This window comes from Nipponia nippon, unplaced genomic scaffold (assembly GCF_047370975.1).
Source record: "Nipponia nippon isolate SJK-2023a ecotype South Korea unplaced genomic scaffold, ASM4737097v1 scaffold_5, whole genome shotgun sequence".
Classification (NCBI taxonomy): Eukaryota; Metazoa; Chordata; class Aves; order Pelecaniformes; family Threskiornithidae; genus Nipponia; species Nipponia nippon.
The window spans coordinates 62,511,533-62,525,838 of record NW_028262369.1 but is presented as its reverse complement, the minus strand read 5'-3'; the positions used below and the strand labels follow the sequence as shown (position 1 = coordinate 62,525,838).

Here is a 14,306-nt window from a genome sequence, read left to right as displayed (position 1 = left end):
TTTTTGGATAACAACCAGTCTCTCCATCTCTGAGGAATCAAGCAGGTGGATTTTTAATAACGTTTATTTGGCTTGTCAGTAAGTTTGGCAAGCAAAGAAAGTGGTTATCAATGTTTATGCCACATGAAGGCACTCTGAAACAATAAGAGAGCATACAGGCTCGAATGTCTGCTGTTCAGTCAAAATTTGACTGAGGCTGAAGGGGAAGAGGAATTGCTATGGCCAAACTTTGATCTTTTTTCCATCTATATATGTATCTGTAGTATACTTCTGTCGAGGTACCAGTTGGCAGGAGCTGTCAGCTCCCAGGTGTTGCAGAATGGATTAGCCATTTCCCTGAATCATGCTTCATACTAACCTGCATGTATTGTTCTGCCAGGTTTCATGAACATTCCCAGTCGTATCTTCGTGGATATGCAGTATGGTTCCTGTGATGTGAATTCCTAACTGCAGGGCAGTGCCAGACTTGCCTTCCAAGCAGATGTGCTGTTGAGCTGCACACACGCAGGAGATCTGATGCTTCCACAAAGCTTTGATCTCCATGTATGAGTTCTAGAGAGTCAATCTGTGCAGGCAGAGTGGACACAGACAGTATTTCTAGCTGTCCAGATATCCTGAGTGAATATATGAAACCGTCAATTTCTGCTAATGCAGAATTTCTGTCTGGAAAAAGATAGGATCTGGCATGACTTGAATTTGATATAATTTGAAGTGTAACTTTTTAAAATTTATCTTCTGTGCTGAGGTCAGAAACATTGTCTTAAAATTTTTTGTTATATCTACACACCTTTTTTGCTTCATATATGAAGGCTGAAGTTCTCTAATAATGGACTTCTGCTGTTTGGCTGGACTTCATGAAGAAGGAAAAATGTCAGGATGTACAATCATGTGAGTGGGTAAGGGTGAATCAAAATGCGGCACCCGAATCTGAAGATTGTATTTTGATCTGCTCTGAACCTCTCCCATTAAAATTTAAAATACCCTTCTCCCCAAACCTCCTCTGAAATAGAACAAACTGTGGAAAAAAGCCCCCACGTTCTGGCTGTGGCTTAAATAACAGGATTCAAGAGAGCTGAGGGCTTGCACTTGATTCTTATTCCTTTCAGTTTCTCTCCATATACTTAGGTGAAGACCAGCCTTAGTTTTGAAATTCTTTGCTTGTCGCACTTGCATCACAATTACTGTGTTTTCTAAATATTGTGGATTTTGCTTGAAATGCATCACTTGATCTGAGATTGGCTCAAAGGAGCAGATCTGAAAGTGTAACTGAGCTTGCTTTCTCTCCTGCAGCAATCCAAGAGGATCAGATGATAGGGGATGCCTGGATGCTGCTAGTTCATTGCATGTGAACAAGATAACTTAAGTTTATTCCCCCCCTACATACTGCCAAAAAAGTAAGTTATTGTTTCTGAGGTAATGGGGTTTGATAGAGTTGTTAGCAGCATGCTGCGAACAAAAATTGTTATCTAGCTCAAACTTACTGTTGCATCTGCTGCAGTGATCTTGCATGATAAACTAACACCTGATTAGAAAAATATATGGCAAATCTTAATATTTTTCAGGTGCTTTCAAAACTCTTCCTGTAAGTTCCTTGGGAAGCAACTGGAGCTTTCCTTGAAATGGAAGACAGAGTTTCCAGATCACTTTGAGGGCTTTTCTGCTAGCTGTAGGAATGAAGGAGACTGTGTCTTGTTCCCTGTGGCAGCAGAGAATTTCAGTTTTGCTGGCACCTTCAACTATTCTGTTTTTCCACTCAATATTTTTGAAATGTGTTTTAGTCAGGGCAAGACAGGGTGGTCAGAAATCAGACACAACCTGACAGATGGCAGGAGAGATTTTCAAAAGCATCTGAAGGACACTTGGGGGGGAAAAACTCGTCTCTGATCTCAGCTAGAACAAGGAGAGTCCAAGCAATTCATGCGGCCTGCTTGTTACGCTGATCCCAATCCAGGGGAGACTTATGCCACTGGAGCTCCACTGAGCTGGAGGCAGTTACTTGGGAGTTGCACTGATGTGAATCTGGGCCAACATGCCCACAAATTGGCCCTGATGTCTTGTCTTTCAAGTAAGAACAGAATTATGTTGTGCTTTTTACAGAGAACTTAAAAATGAAAAATCCCTCATAGCTTGGTTGCTTATAGCAGAGCTTCCCAGCTGTGATGAGTGGCTTTGGGAGCTTCCATTTTGGGGTACCAGTCCTGGGGCACCTAAGCAGGGCCTCAAATGCTCTGAGCACTTCTCCTCTGAAAATCAAGCAGTTTGTTTGAAGCCTCTGAAAATGTAGGCACTTAGGTTTCTTTGAATATCTTGGCCCTGGGGATTTACAAAGCCACAGACCACTGATTTTGTTTGATTTTTACGGTACAGTGGGACAGAATTTCATTTCTGGTGTTTTTCACTTGTAAACAGTAAGAAAAAGCTCCTCATTTTAATGAGCACTTTGCTCTCCTTGTCCTACTCCCTATCTGTTTTTGATATAGCATAAATGAATATGAAACAAAAGACAGTCTGCCTTTCTCTAAACAGCTATGCCAAGTCTAAGACCATGTTAAGGAAGACCGAGTTGTGAGTACTTCCCCCCTTCCCCCTCCAGTATTTGAACTGTTCTTGTCTGAGTGAATCTTCTGCCTTCATGGCTTTACATTCCTGATTTCTCTGGTATGCGTCCTTCCTCCAGAGCCCCTGCCCAAACTTTCTTTCCTGAAGGGATGATATGATTGCAAGTCATGTACTGGCAGGCAAGTTTTAAGCTCAGGCAGTATGGTTGTATCTCCATAAAACCATTGATCTCTGCTCTCCTTTTTCCACTCTTCTGTGGTTGGTTTCTTTTTCCTTATTGATTCCCTGTTTCTTAGTGATTCTGCCTCTTCTGGTCTTTATGTTAAATGAAGCACATCCTTAAGATCTGTCCAAACCACAGAAGGCTTGTTTGTATGTTGACAGGTTTTTCTGAACTGAGGCTTCTCTCGGGAATACCTGGTATATTTTCTGTCCTTACAGAGTCAACAGTTCATCACCTCTTCTTAGCACATTGACAGTGAGCCAAATGGCTTGGATGTTTTTTCCTGTTTTTGTCTGAGGGAAGTTCCTCCATCATGGTGGAGGCTTTGAAAAGGAAGCTGGTTCTTACGCTGGAGACATAACCTTCCTAATCTCAGAAGGTCTGAGGTGGGCTTAGTCAATTTTGATAATAAAACATGGATGAGAAAAAGGGAAGACAGCAGAGTCAAATCTATAGCAGTAGTCAGTGAGGCATCCTTGCTGTGGAGGTGATGAAGGAAAGTAGTTTTTTGCCTGTTGTTCCCCCATATAGCATTTCATCCTTAATATGCAGCTGCCACATTAGATCTGTGTATCTACTGCAGATCCCTGACAAACTGAATCCCGTTCATGATGTGGTTATGCAGCTGTTTTCACCTGCCAAAAGATGCTACTCTGCCAAAAGGCATGGTCCTTTTTCTGCTCACTCCTGATCCCCTGTGCTCATGAATGGCCCTGTGGTGAAAGGAAAGGGTTAGTTTTTAGCTGGATCCATCTGCCTCATTGTGCAGCCACATTGAAACTCAGGTGGTGGAAGGGGGTAGCTAGGAATTACCAGTTAGGGTGCTGAAATTGGCAGTGTGAATTGGTTCTGGTTCAAACACGTGTATACCCAGGGCCCAAAGTAACTTCCTGATGTTGGTAGAGAGTAAAATGGAGTGCAGAATTTGCCCTTCAGTACAGCCATAACAAAGGGTAGTGCTTGTAACCTTCCAAATGCTATGTATGACATTCGTGGCAGTGTAAAGCTAACATAATGTGAAATGTGACTTTGGAAGAAAACTGGCTTCTGAATTGCATGTGCGAGTGCACATGTGTTTGTATATTAAGATGACCTTTCTAGTAAAAGGTAGAGGTCTTTGCAACACATTCACTTGTAAGTATGCCTTTGCTTTCTGTATGTCTCCTCTCCCGTGTGTATCTCCAACCTGGATCACTACAAGCTAGAGCCAAGCAAATAGAGGAACAGCTAACAAAAACATTTCCCAGTTCCCTGTATTTTTTTGTTTGTTTGTTTGCAAAAAGTGAAATCTGTCTCTCTCAAACTCCTTCTATGAATCAAAATGATTGTCAGGTATCTTCTTGTAGGGAAAATGGTTATGTCTTTCCTAAACCACACTCAAGTTACCAAAGAACATTGTTGGCTTGCTTCTCCCAGCTCTGCACACTTGTAAAGCTCATGTTAAAGCAGTGAGATCCTCTACACCCAGTCGGTCTTCCACCCCATCTCTGTCTCTCTTTTTCAATCATCTGGATTCAGGCCTTTCCCCTGTGTTTCTCATCCAAGTCTCCCATAAGCTCTCCACATCACAAAGGTACCCAAACCCATTGCCCTCTCTTCTCTGTCTTTTATTATGTGCATGACAGTTCAACCTGGTGCTGTAATAAGCTGCACAGGAAATATTTTTATGTGATACTGGCATCAATTTAGACTAATCTCAAACCACTGTGTACAAAGAAGTCCTGATTATTACTGTCAGTGATTAGAAAAGGTCACCTAAATCCTTTACAGCAGTGTATGTCCAGCTGCAAAAAGAAAGTCTGTATAAATCTTTTTTTTTTTTTTTTTTTTTCTCCCCCTTGCTCTGAGCTAATTGAAGCTTTGATCACCAGGGTTTCAAAAGATGCCTCGCCATTTTAGTTCTTGAAGAATAATAATATGCATGCTTCTCTCACAGCTTTTGTGTTCATTAGGCATTTTCATGTCTGGCTAATGAGGAACATGATTCTTTTTAAAGACTATAGAGTAGGGTTATAGGAAATATGCGATAGTCACAAAGGTCTGTAGTCAGTTAGGAGATAGCATATGGAACATTTCACCTTATTTCAGCTGTTGTCCATTGAAATTTTACCAAAGGATGTTTTTCTCTTGCAGCCATTTATTTTTCCTGGTGATGTCCTTGTCATTTATTTGGGTAGGAGCAGCACTTTAGGACCTGTGCTAGGGCTTCTGGTGACTGTGTACTCTCAAAACACAGAATAAAAAGGCTATGGGTTTCCACAGAATTTGGTCTTCCCACTTTACTACTTTTCGTACAGGTATGCTTGTAACAGTCACAGGCTGTCCCACTAGCTAACGTGCAGACCCCAGATCACACGTTGGAGAGCACTCAAAAAGCACACTATGAACATTCTCTTAATTTGCCTAGACCACGTGCTGTTTGGAGAACAAGTGGTGCTGTTCCTTGTCTCCTACTGAAATATAAAGTGTTTCAGAGCATGAGGACTGTCTTCATTGCATTGGGTGTGATTTCTCTAGTAGTTTTTGCTGTCTTCCAGCAGGCAGAGCTAGTGTCTGGCCTGTGATGCAACACCTACAACAGTGCTCAGAGACCGACCTGAAGAAAAGTGTTGCAAGGCTGTCTAAGCAAGCACCCCTCCGAGGAGGGGCAGGAGGAGGTGGGGCTGCTCCAGAGACTTTTAATGGCAGAATAAATGGGAAGGTGTAGGGCGGCGCTGTACAGTCAGTCCAGCACACCCGCTGTGTCTCTGTTTTCTTCCCCTGTGATCTGCAAGAGTATATTGTCTGCACCAAATCTTGAAGAAATACATAGAAGCAGATTTTTGTTTTGTCTTGTTTTCTTTAGACTTTAGTTACCCATCGGCAACTTTCAAGATGACAAGAATTTTGACAGCTTGCAAAGTGGTGAAGACTTTGAAAGGCAGATTGGAGTTTTGCAATGTGTCTGCTGATCATTGGAGTTTCTCAAGGACTGGTACCAGGTTGTTGAGCATCAAGGTAACAGTAACTGAGCTACTGTGGTTTAATAGATGTGTTTGGCATGCTGAGAGATAGGTTGCTGCAGATAACAGGGCTTACCTAGACACATAAAACTGAACCAAAGGAGATTTGTCTGAACCCTAAGCAGGGGGTTGCTTGGCTAAATGATTTTATTAGCTAAGCAAACACAATTTTTGTGTAGTCTGGAATTACATTACAGGGTAAATTGCACCAAAAGGTGGAAGTTCAGGGTTTCAGTTAATTATTATATAGGATTTTCTTTAGAAACACCCCACCCTTCTATAGGACTGATAGGTAACAGAATCTTTTGGTCCATATTTGGTACGAATCAGCTAGATATTTAAAAGCACGCATCACCTGAAGTATGTGATTAATCCTATTGGATCCACAAACGATCCATTTTCAATGCATTGAAAACCATGATGGCTCTGAAATTAATTGGAGAGGTAGACAATTCTTTGTGAATGCATCAGTGTATCAGCTCTTGATTTACTGGGGCTGAAGCCCTTCAGTTCACTTCCCCAACTTTCTTCTGCTCTTTGTTAGAAGAGCTGCATTTGACCAGCTTTGCTAGTGTAACTAAGGCAGAGTACAGTGGTGAAATGGGACTTTCTGCGTGAATTCTGTAGCTACAGAAAAACTGGATGAGGAAAGAGGCATCCCTATTTTCATTCCTTCCTTCAGCATGTGAGTTCTCAGTTTAGCTTTGTCTCACCTGCACTTAGAAACGGAGCCTGTATTGTGACTAGTGTTCTTGCTAAAGGACTTGTCTTCCCCTTCCCGAGAGTGCACAGTAGGCACGAACTGTTACCTTTTTCACTGTCTTAAAACACAGGACGGTAATCTTCCTCCCAGCAGATTGATCCTGACTCTGCAATCAGATCTGGCTTAAGAGGAAGTTATTCCTCATTGTGATGGCAACAGGAGTCCTACTTGTGAATTAGAAAGCCATCATGGTCACCAGTTTCCGCAGCTGCACCATTTGAAGAGGAAGCAGGGTATGAGAAGCAAGTTCCTTGGTTGTTCCTCAGACTGGTGAAGCTATGTTGGTTTGACACTGACCACACATTAAAACTATGTCAGAGCCCTCAGGTGGGGCAGTGCCATCACTTACATCTTTCAGGGCAGGTGCCGGCTTCTATTGTTCCATTTTGAAATCTCAACACTGGGCTAAAAAGTGTCTCTTAGGGTGACAAAGCAAAATGCGACACAGTTTGAACAACTTCTCTTTGGGCTTTGTGCTTCAAATTGAAACGGGATAGGAGAAAATGGAGACAATTTTACTGCCAGTATTGCTGGATGAGTGGAACCTGTGAATGCACTGAGAGATACTGTTGGCAAATGTCACAGTGCCTAGAGGATAGGAGCCCAGAATTCATACTTGGCTGCTTGGTTTGTGACTGGTGACGGCCTGTAGCATCAGTATGCTGATGCTATGTATTGTAGAACAGGAGTCCATGCAGGTACCCTCAAGTTCACTAGGGTTTTAGAAACTGTCAAGCCAAGTAAGCAGGACTGAAGAGTTCTGTTGGAACACCATCCTTGTTTGTCTCTATTGCCTCTGATACCTCTCTTGCTTTTTGGAGCTGGTTCAGTTATTTGTGCCATACTCTGTAACGTACAGCAATTGAAGGCTTGTGATGCACAGAGAAGTGAATTCAAAGACAGATTAGTCTGTGGCTGTAAGTCTGCAGTAAAAGGCATCTTCCGCTGGTAATGCTTTGTAGCCCATGGTTAGGATTGCGGGTTCAGCTTTTGATGAGACACCATCTTTCTTTACACATCCTAGGATAATTCTGGTAGACAACTGTAGCAGATTGGATCTGATGCATTCTTATACTGATGGATTAGCATCTGAAGTTTGGGTTTGGCATCTTAAATGACAGATTGATGGTGTCACTCATTCAAGGACTGCACAGTGGCAGACCTACAAGGTCATCTCTCGTCATGCTAAGGCATCCAATTAAGAAGTTTCATGCCTATGGGAAACTGCTGCCCTACTCTGACGGAGTTACAGTACCAGCTGTTCTAGCATCTACCTAATACCGTGCTTGTAAAGCTAAACAGTGATTGCTTAAAGCCAGCGACATCAATGCTGAAGGCAAGGAGAATGAATACCTGTTAAGAAAACAATGCCAAGTGAAACCCTTGGGAGCTATTTTAACCTCAGTACCAGCAATCGCAAATACAGCCCAGATGGGTTGAAATGAATTGGGCCCAGGATCTGTTGCAGGGTGGCCAAGACCTACTGTGCATCTGAAGTGGTAAGTCCAGTGGAGCATTTGTACCTGCACTGTGACGAGCTGACTCACCACAAGGTGTGGTGCTAGCCAGCCAGCCCCAGAAGTCTCTTTCTGACATATATTATGCAACATCTTCTGCCTTGGCATTGACACTGGGGAAAGTTGTTTCCTTATTAGACTTGACTATTTGAGTTCAATACCTACAGGAGTTTGTGCTGTCAGAGTGGATGCTTGAACTTATGGAGAGTAAGAAGGCTGATATTTAGCATAGTTTAGGAGCCTGTGGCTCTTGAGATCTCAGCTCAGATTTTTAACACCACCTTTGCCAGGGACCACGTGATTCTGTTTCAATTCAGAACACAGAATACAAAAACTTGCCCCTTTCCTGGCCTGGGGCTTTTGCTTTAAGACAGCGTCAGGCTTATATACCTTTTTCCATGGGACATACAGAAGCAGAAGTGGAAGAGAATCTCTAATATACATATGCAAGCAGTAAAGCAGCAGGCCTGAGGGAAAATTCAAGGATGAGTGGTCCTAAAAAACCAATCTGTTGCATAGCTTTGCATCAGAGTGTGGAAGTTAACTGTAGTTGTGCGACAAGTGACCAAGTAGTGACTTATGGCTGGGTTAAGTGTTCCAGCCATCATTAGAGGTAACAGATATTTGTAAGAAGTTTGGAGAAAGAGCGAAATGCAAAGTAATTAAGGTGTGTGGGCTAATGGCAGTATAGGTAATGATCCCATTCTCCCATTACTGCAGGCTTAAATGAGCGTTTAGTTGCCTTTTATTGCTTTTTCTCAGTGGGCTGTTTTAGGGAGCATAACAAAATACAGTGCGAACATGTTTCTAACCTATGTATACGCTAAGTAAAGTATTAGAGAGCATGAGGGAGAGGTGGTAGTTTTGGTAGAGTGCCTAATAGTTCTTCTCCCAAGACTGTTTTCTGTCCAGTTAAACTCAGTATATGTGGGGAAACACCATTGTAGGTGAGCACCCTGAGATGTGGGGACTCACAGGTCTGTATTTCCCTATTGCATCCCATCCTTCAGTTCTAAAGTAGAGATAGAGCATCCATGGGTGAAAGAGGGGCACAGAGAACAGATCGGAGACCCCTGTGGGCTCTCTGTAGGGGTGCTTAGCATCACTGGGTTTGGGGTAATCAAGCTTCTTTATAATTCAGGAATGGGCAGAGAGACTGCAGCTCGAAGCTTGTATCATTTAATGCTCATCTGAGGCCAATGTAGTTAAATGGGGATGTAAAGAGTAGTACGAGCAATAAATAGGTGGCTTGTAACAGTATAGCTGGCTCAGTAAGGAGAGGATTGGGAGAGCTATAAAAACCAGGAGCAAGCTAAAAATATAGTTAGAAATGAGAAGGAGAGGAGGAAAATTTTTGAGCACTGCCTTTAGAAACTATTTCAGATTACTGTAAAAGGGCTCTTCAAATATATTTTGAGGCAGGTGGAAAGTAACTGAGAAAATGACTGCATGGGAAGCAGAGACATGGGCGAGGAGGTGAAAGATCAGTCACAAGCTACTCCACTCCTCTCCCTTTGGAGGTGAAAGTGAAGGGGAGGTAAAACGGGGCCTTCTCCCTTAGAGATGGGGGGAAATCAGTGAGCTGCTACTGTGGGGGAGAGAAGGGGTGCTCATTTCCTTGAGTACTCAGTCACTTCTGCTAGGTGCCTCCCCTGTCTTGGTTCCCCCTCCTCCTTTGATTTTTGTCACGAACAAATATTTGTGGCATTGTTGTGAACAGCCTTAAGAAGAGTTCAAGTTGTAGGAGCTGTGACTTTTCTACCATGGTACCTGTGTTGCACTTCTGGATTTGCTTTCTCTTTGGCTTGGATTGTAAAGGAATTAATCCAAAGCTTCTCCCTAAAGCTAGCCTAAGGTATCCCAAGACACTGACCTGACTTTTGATTCATTCTTTGTTGTTGCCCTTTCTTCTTCTCTTAATTTTAGCCAGAAGCAAATGTGCTAAAATAAAATTTATATATTAAAAAAAGTGTTGGCAAAGGAAGGCTTGGTTGTTAGTGATGTCCAGCCTGTGATGGCGTAGTACTCACAAGAAGAGACATTTTTCTGTCGAAGAGAAAACTCCTTTGTTGCTAGTTATTTGGTCTTGACAGAGTGAATGTAGCACAGTCCTGGCACCAGCTTTCTACTGTAGAAGAAATCTGGTGGCTTTTGGTTTCTTCTGCGCTTCTGATATGTTGGCTGTAAGGCAGCCAGCCAGATTTGTGTGCCAAGAAATGCGGCAGAGGCTGTCGTGCTCTGTGGAATCATGGGCTGCCTTAGAAAGGAGATGTTTTATTATCTCTTACTGGAGGGAAATAGACTGGCCTGCACTGAAATTGAGACCCAGCTGTGTCTCTGCCATACATCAGTGCCCATCCTGGCTTTGGTACTCAGCATGCTCGTAGTCCTTCAGCAGCCCAGCGTTCAGGGTTCAACTTGGCCTTGCCAAGATAAACTGAGGGATTTCTTTGGAGGGCAAAAACTTGACTTCCTTGACTGGTTACTCTGTGAGGCAAGTAGAAAAGAGGAAAAATTACCTGTTCACTTTCTAGTACGGGGGTTTATAACAGACATGCTTTGAAAAGCAAATTGCACTGCAGATCTTTTGAGATTTTGCAGATCTTTATCATCCATCCTGTAGATGGGAAGGGCTGCTAGAGCAGGGAACTAACTAGAACTAAATTAATCTGGTTTTTTACTTATTGGTTTGTTGTTTTGTTTTTTTTTTTAACTGCTACAGTGCTTTGTTTACTTCATGTGTGAAGTGCTTAGTGAAGTGGGACCTGAACTTGCTAACTCTTTAAGTTGCTTTGACAAAATGCACAAAATCTTGCAATACCACAGCTACAGCATGACCCTTTCTGTTAATCATCTCCATCCTCAAAGCTCTTTAGAGCCCTGCAGCCTCTCTGGAGCACAGGGAGCTCTGCTACAGGTAAAGCTACTGGTGTGTAGGAAGGAGAAATCAGATTGCAAACGGTGTGTCTCACATTGTGGGGGTGTGTGGAAGAAACACATTAGTTGAGACTACAACAGAGATTTATCCGAGACTACAGGGGGATGCTTCTGAGAAGGGTGGAGACAAAAGGACCTTGTGGAAGCTCTGGGGGGTTTGTTTATTTCTTGCTTGTTGTTTTTTTGAAAGTGAAAATCTCTCCCAGCTAATCCTTGATTGAGCCAACTGGTCTTCTCTATAGCCTGTAAATCACTTTTCACATTAAAAACAAAACTGAAAAGACAAGGTAGGCTGGCAGCTTAGGGATATGGTAACACCGCTGCTGGAAATGTAAGCAAGAATAATTGCTTCTAGAATACTCAACAAACAAACCAACCACTTAATTAAGAATAATAAATCAAGTAAGGGAGGGAAACATTTGAACATCTATCCCTAACTATAGCTGAACTTGCAGGCAGGTTATGGTTGCTCAGGGACATTTTTCTGCGTTTCTTGAACACTGTGTAGGGGCTCTAATAGTACAATGGGGGCTTCTGTTCAACAGAAATTATTTCTGTGTTGGTCTGGTGTGTAGAAGGGCAGGTGGTCTGTGGTGGGATGAAAGACATGCAGATTCCTGTCAAGTTCTATAGTGAGGGTGAGGCTCTAAATGTCACAGTGATTGCTCTGGACTTTGGTCCTCAGGAGTTAGATGGATCTTAACTTTTCTGGTCATTCCACTGTTGTGGACTTTGCTTCCTGAAGGATTCTCCCAGGCTATGTTTGCAGTTCAGACTGCAATTCAGGCAATTACCCCAGCTTGTACCAACGAGTGGTAGGACTTGCTTGAACTGGAGTTGATACTTGAGTGGACTCAAATATGTGGCCTGCTGGGGGAAGGGATCGATCTCTTGAAACCAAGGCTGAGAAAAACCGGTTCCTACAGTCAGTCTCCCATGTCAGCATTGTGGGCTGGATTTTCAGCAGGCTTCAGAAAGGGCAGAGGTCCTCTCCAAAGCCCAACCTGAGGCACCCAGGCGACCTCTGTGCTTTGTAATGCTTTGGGTGTGTGGCAGCTTTCTGTAATGAGAGGCTTAGTGAGATTAGGGAGCTGACCAAATTGCAATTTTTATTTGGGCTAAATCTAGGGGGTTTAGCCACAAAAACTGTATTTATAACTGGGGAGGGAGGGGATTTTGGTGTTGCTGACTATCCCATCCAATGGTGCGGGAAGGTTCAGAAAATGATGGCTAAACCTTTTGAGAATGACTGGATGTTTGACATTAATGAGGAAAAAGTGCAAGTCTAAAAGCATCCCAGATGCACAGAATTCAATTACTTGGCAGTGCAGTTTGATTTTTTTTTTTTTTAGTGTATTTTGCAGTACATTAGTAATTGATCTGTGCAGTATTTGTAACTGCAGAGGAACTCTAGATGAATGTTTGCCATGATTGTTACAAAATGTTCAATGCTAGGAATGAAATTTCTCCTTGCTGTGATTGTTCATCTGATTTACGGCTAATGGAAAGTAGCTCTCCTGCTCCTTTCTACAGCAAATTGATCTTGAATCTTCTTTAAAAAAATCCCAGTTGGAGGAATTGTTCTGTAAAAAAACCCAATATGAATTTAAATCATGGTAAGAGCTGCTGCCTGGTGGACACACTTGGCACACCTCCTGTGGTGCAGACCATTGGGGTTTTTGCACTGGTGGTCACTCTGTGACTGCAGCTCTGTGCCCAGGAGGCAGCTGTGCTTGCATTCTAGAAGTGGAAGTTTCTCAGGGCCCAAAAGGTTCATCGTCAAATTCTTTTAAGCCCAGAAATTCATTGGCAAATTTATTTCCAGCTTTGCTTACTCTCTCTCTTCCCCTGCAAGTCATCAATGATCCTGCTGTCTGAAGGAATTTCCCAACTCATTCTGTCATTTCTGTTGTGCATATACTTGTTATTTTTTTGGTAAAAGCTGGAGTTCCCCGGTGGTTTCCCATCTAATTCCTGGACAGGCTAAGAAAGGTTAGTTTCCAAATGAGGCAAAAGATGGTGTGTTTAGTCTGGTATGTGCAAAGACCCAGCTGTGCCACTGAATCTCTTAACGACTTTTGTGAAAGTCACTCTCTGTGTCCCATTTTCCTCAGCTGTAAAATAGTGATTAAGCCTGTAAGGGATCCCACAGTTAGTGTGGGACTCAGTTCTGCTAAACACTCTCTGAAAGAGGTGTGGTTTCATGGGAAGTTTTCCTCTAGGTTGCTTGTTCCATATCTACCTCTTCCAAGACAATTTATGCCTATCCCTGACGTAACTGAGACCGCGAGCGTCCATCTGATCCACAAGTTCCTCTCTTCTTGTGTCCTGCCACGGAACGGACTGGTATTTTGAATTTTGCTGTCTGACACCAGTCCAACTAAGGATACACTTGTTTTTACTGGCTTAGCTGTACAGTTGCAACAGAAGTTAAGCACCTATCAAAGGTCACAGCTGGATGAGAACCAGTGTACTCAGCAGCAAGCCTTGAGCAAACGTTGAGGACAGAGGCGATCCTTTCCCTACAGAGTTATGATATTGGTTAATTGCAAGATATAACGGGTGGAAGAAGTGAACAAAGTGATATGGAAGGCTGATCCCACAGTAATAGCAGCACATGCTCTGCTTGTGGTGAGGTTTGCCAGCTGCCTTGCCCTCGTTAGGAGCACAGTGTTTCCTAAGTGTTAGAAAGAAAAAGAGTATCAGGAGACTAGTAAAAGAAACAGTATCTTGGCAGCTGGGAATGGGAGAGGGGCAGGAATACTTAAAACGTGAGGCGTGAAAGGCAGGTGTCCTAAGCATTACCTGTGTAAACATCAAGCCTTTTCCTCCTGTATTTGAGTCTCTTCATGTGCCTTTCTCTAGGCGCAGACAGCAAGCTTGGTGCTGGAAGATGGGACGAAGATGAAGGGCTATTCTTTTGGCTATCCATCCTCCACAGCAGGGGAAGTCGTATTCAACACTGGCCTTTCTGGGTAAGGCAAAAGCAAATGAGGTATAAGCACCAAAACTTCTCTGGGAGCTTGTTAAAGTGTGAAAGCTGCTTTTTCTGAGCTCGTAGAGTCCTGATCCAAACATGTAGTGTTCTGTATAAGAAAACACTGTAGTCCAGGGATACAGAGAGACATAGTTAATGAAGAGACTTCAGGCAGTCCTCGTGTCATAGCATTTGTGGTGATGAGCAACTTTAAAGACTGATATAACTAACCATGATAGTGAGGTATGTGGGGATCTGATCACTTCCCATTGAAATGCAGCCATCGCTGAGTCAGAGCAGAGGAGCTGTCTTTGTTCTTCCTCCAGTG

General features: G+C 43.0%; 1 protein-coding gene across 1 annotated transcript in view; it reads left to right on the top strand.

The window, feature by feature from the left end:
* The window catches only part of CPS1 (carbamoyl-phosphate synthase 1), a 190,925-nt gene that overhangs the window by 90,009 nt on the left and 86,610 nt on the right, over positions 1-14,306 (top strand). The window contains exons 5-7 of the mRNA XM_087732304.1: positions 1,291-1,394; positions 5,628-5,779; positions 13,867-13,976. Coding sequence (XP_087588430.1) covers positions 5,657-5,779; positions 13,867-13,976 — 233 coding nt within the window. The 5' untranslated portion in view covers positions 1,291-1,394; positions 5,628-5,656. The remainder of the gene's footprint in view (positions 1-1,290; positions 1,395-5,627; positions 5,780-13,866; positions 13,977-14,306) is intronic.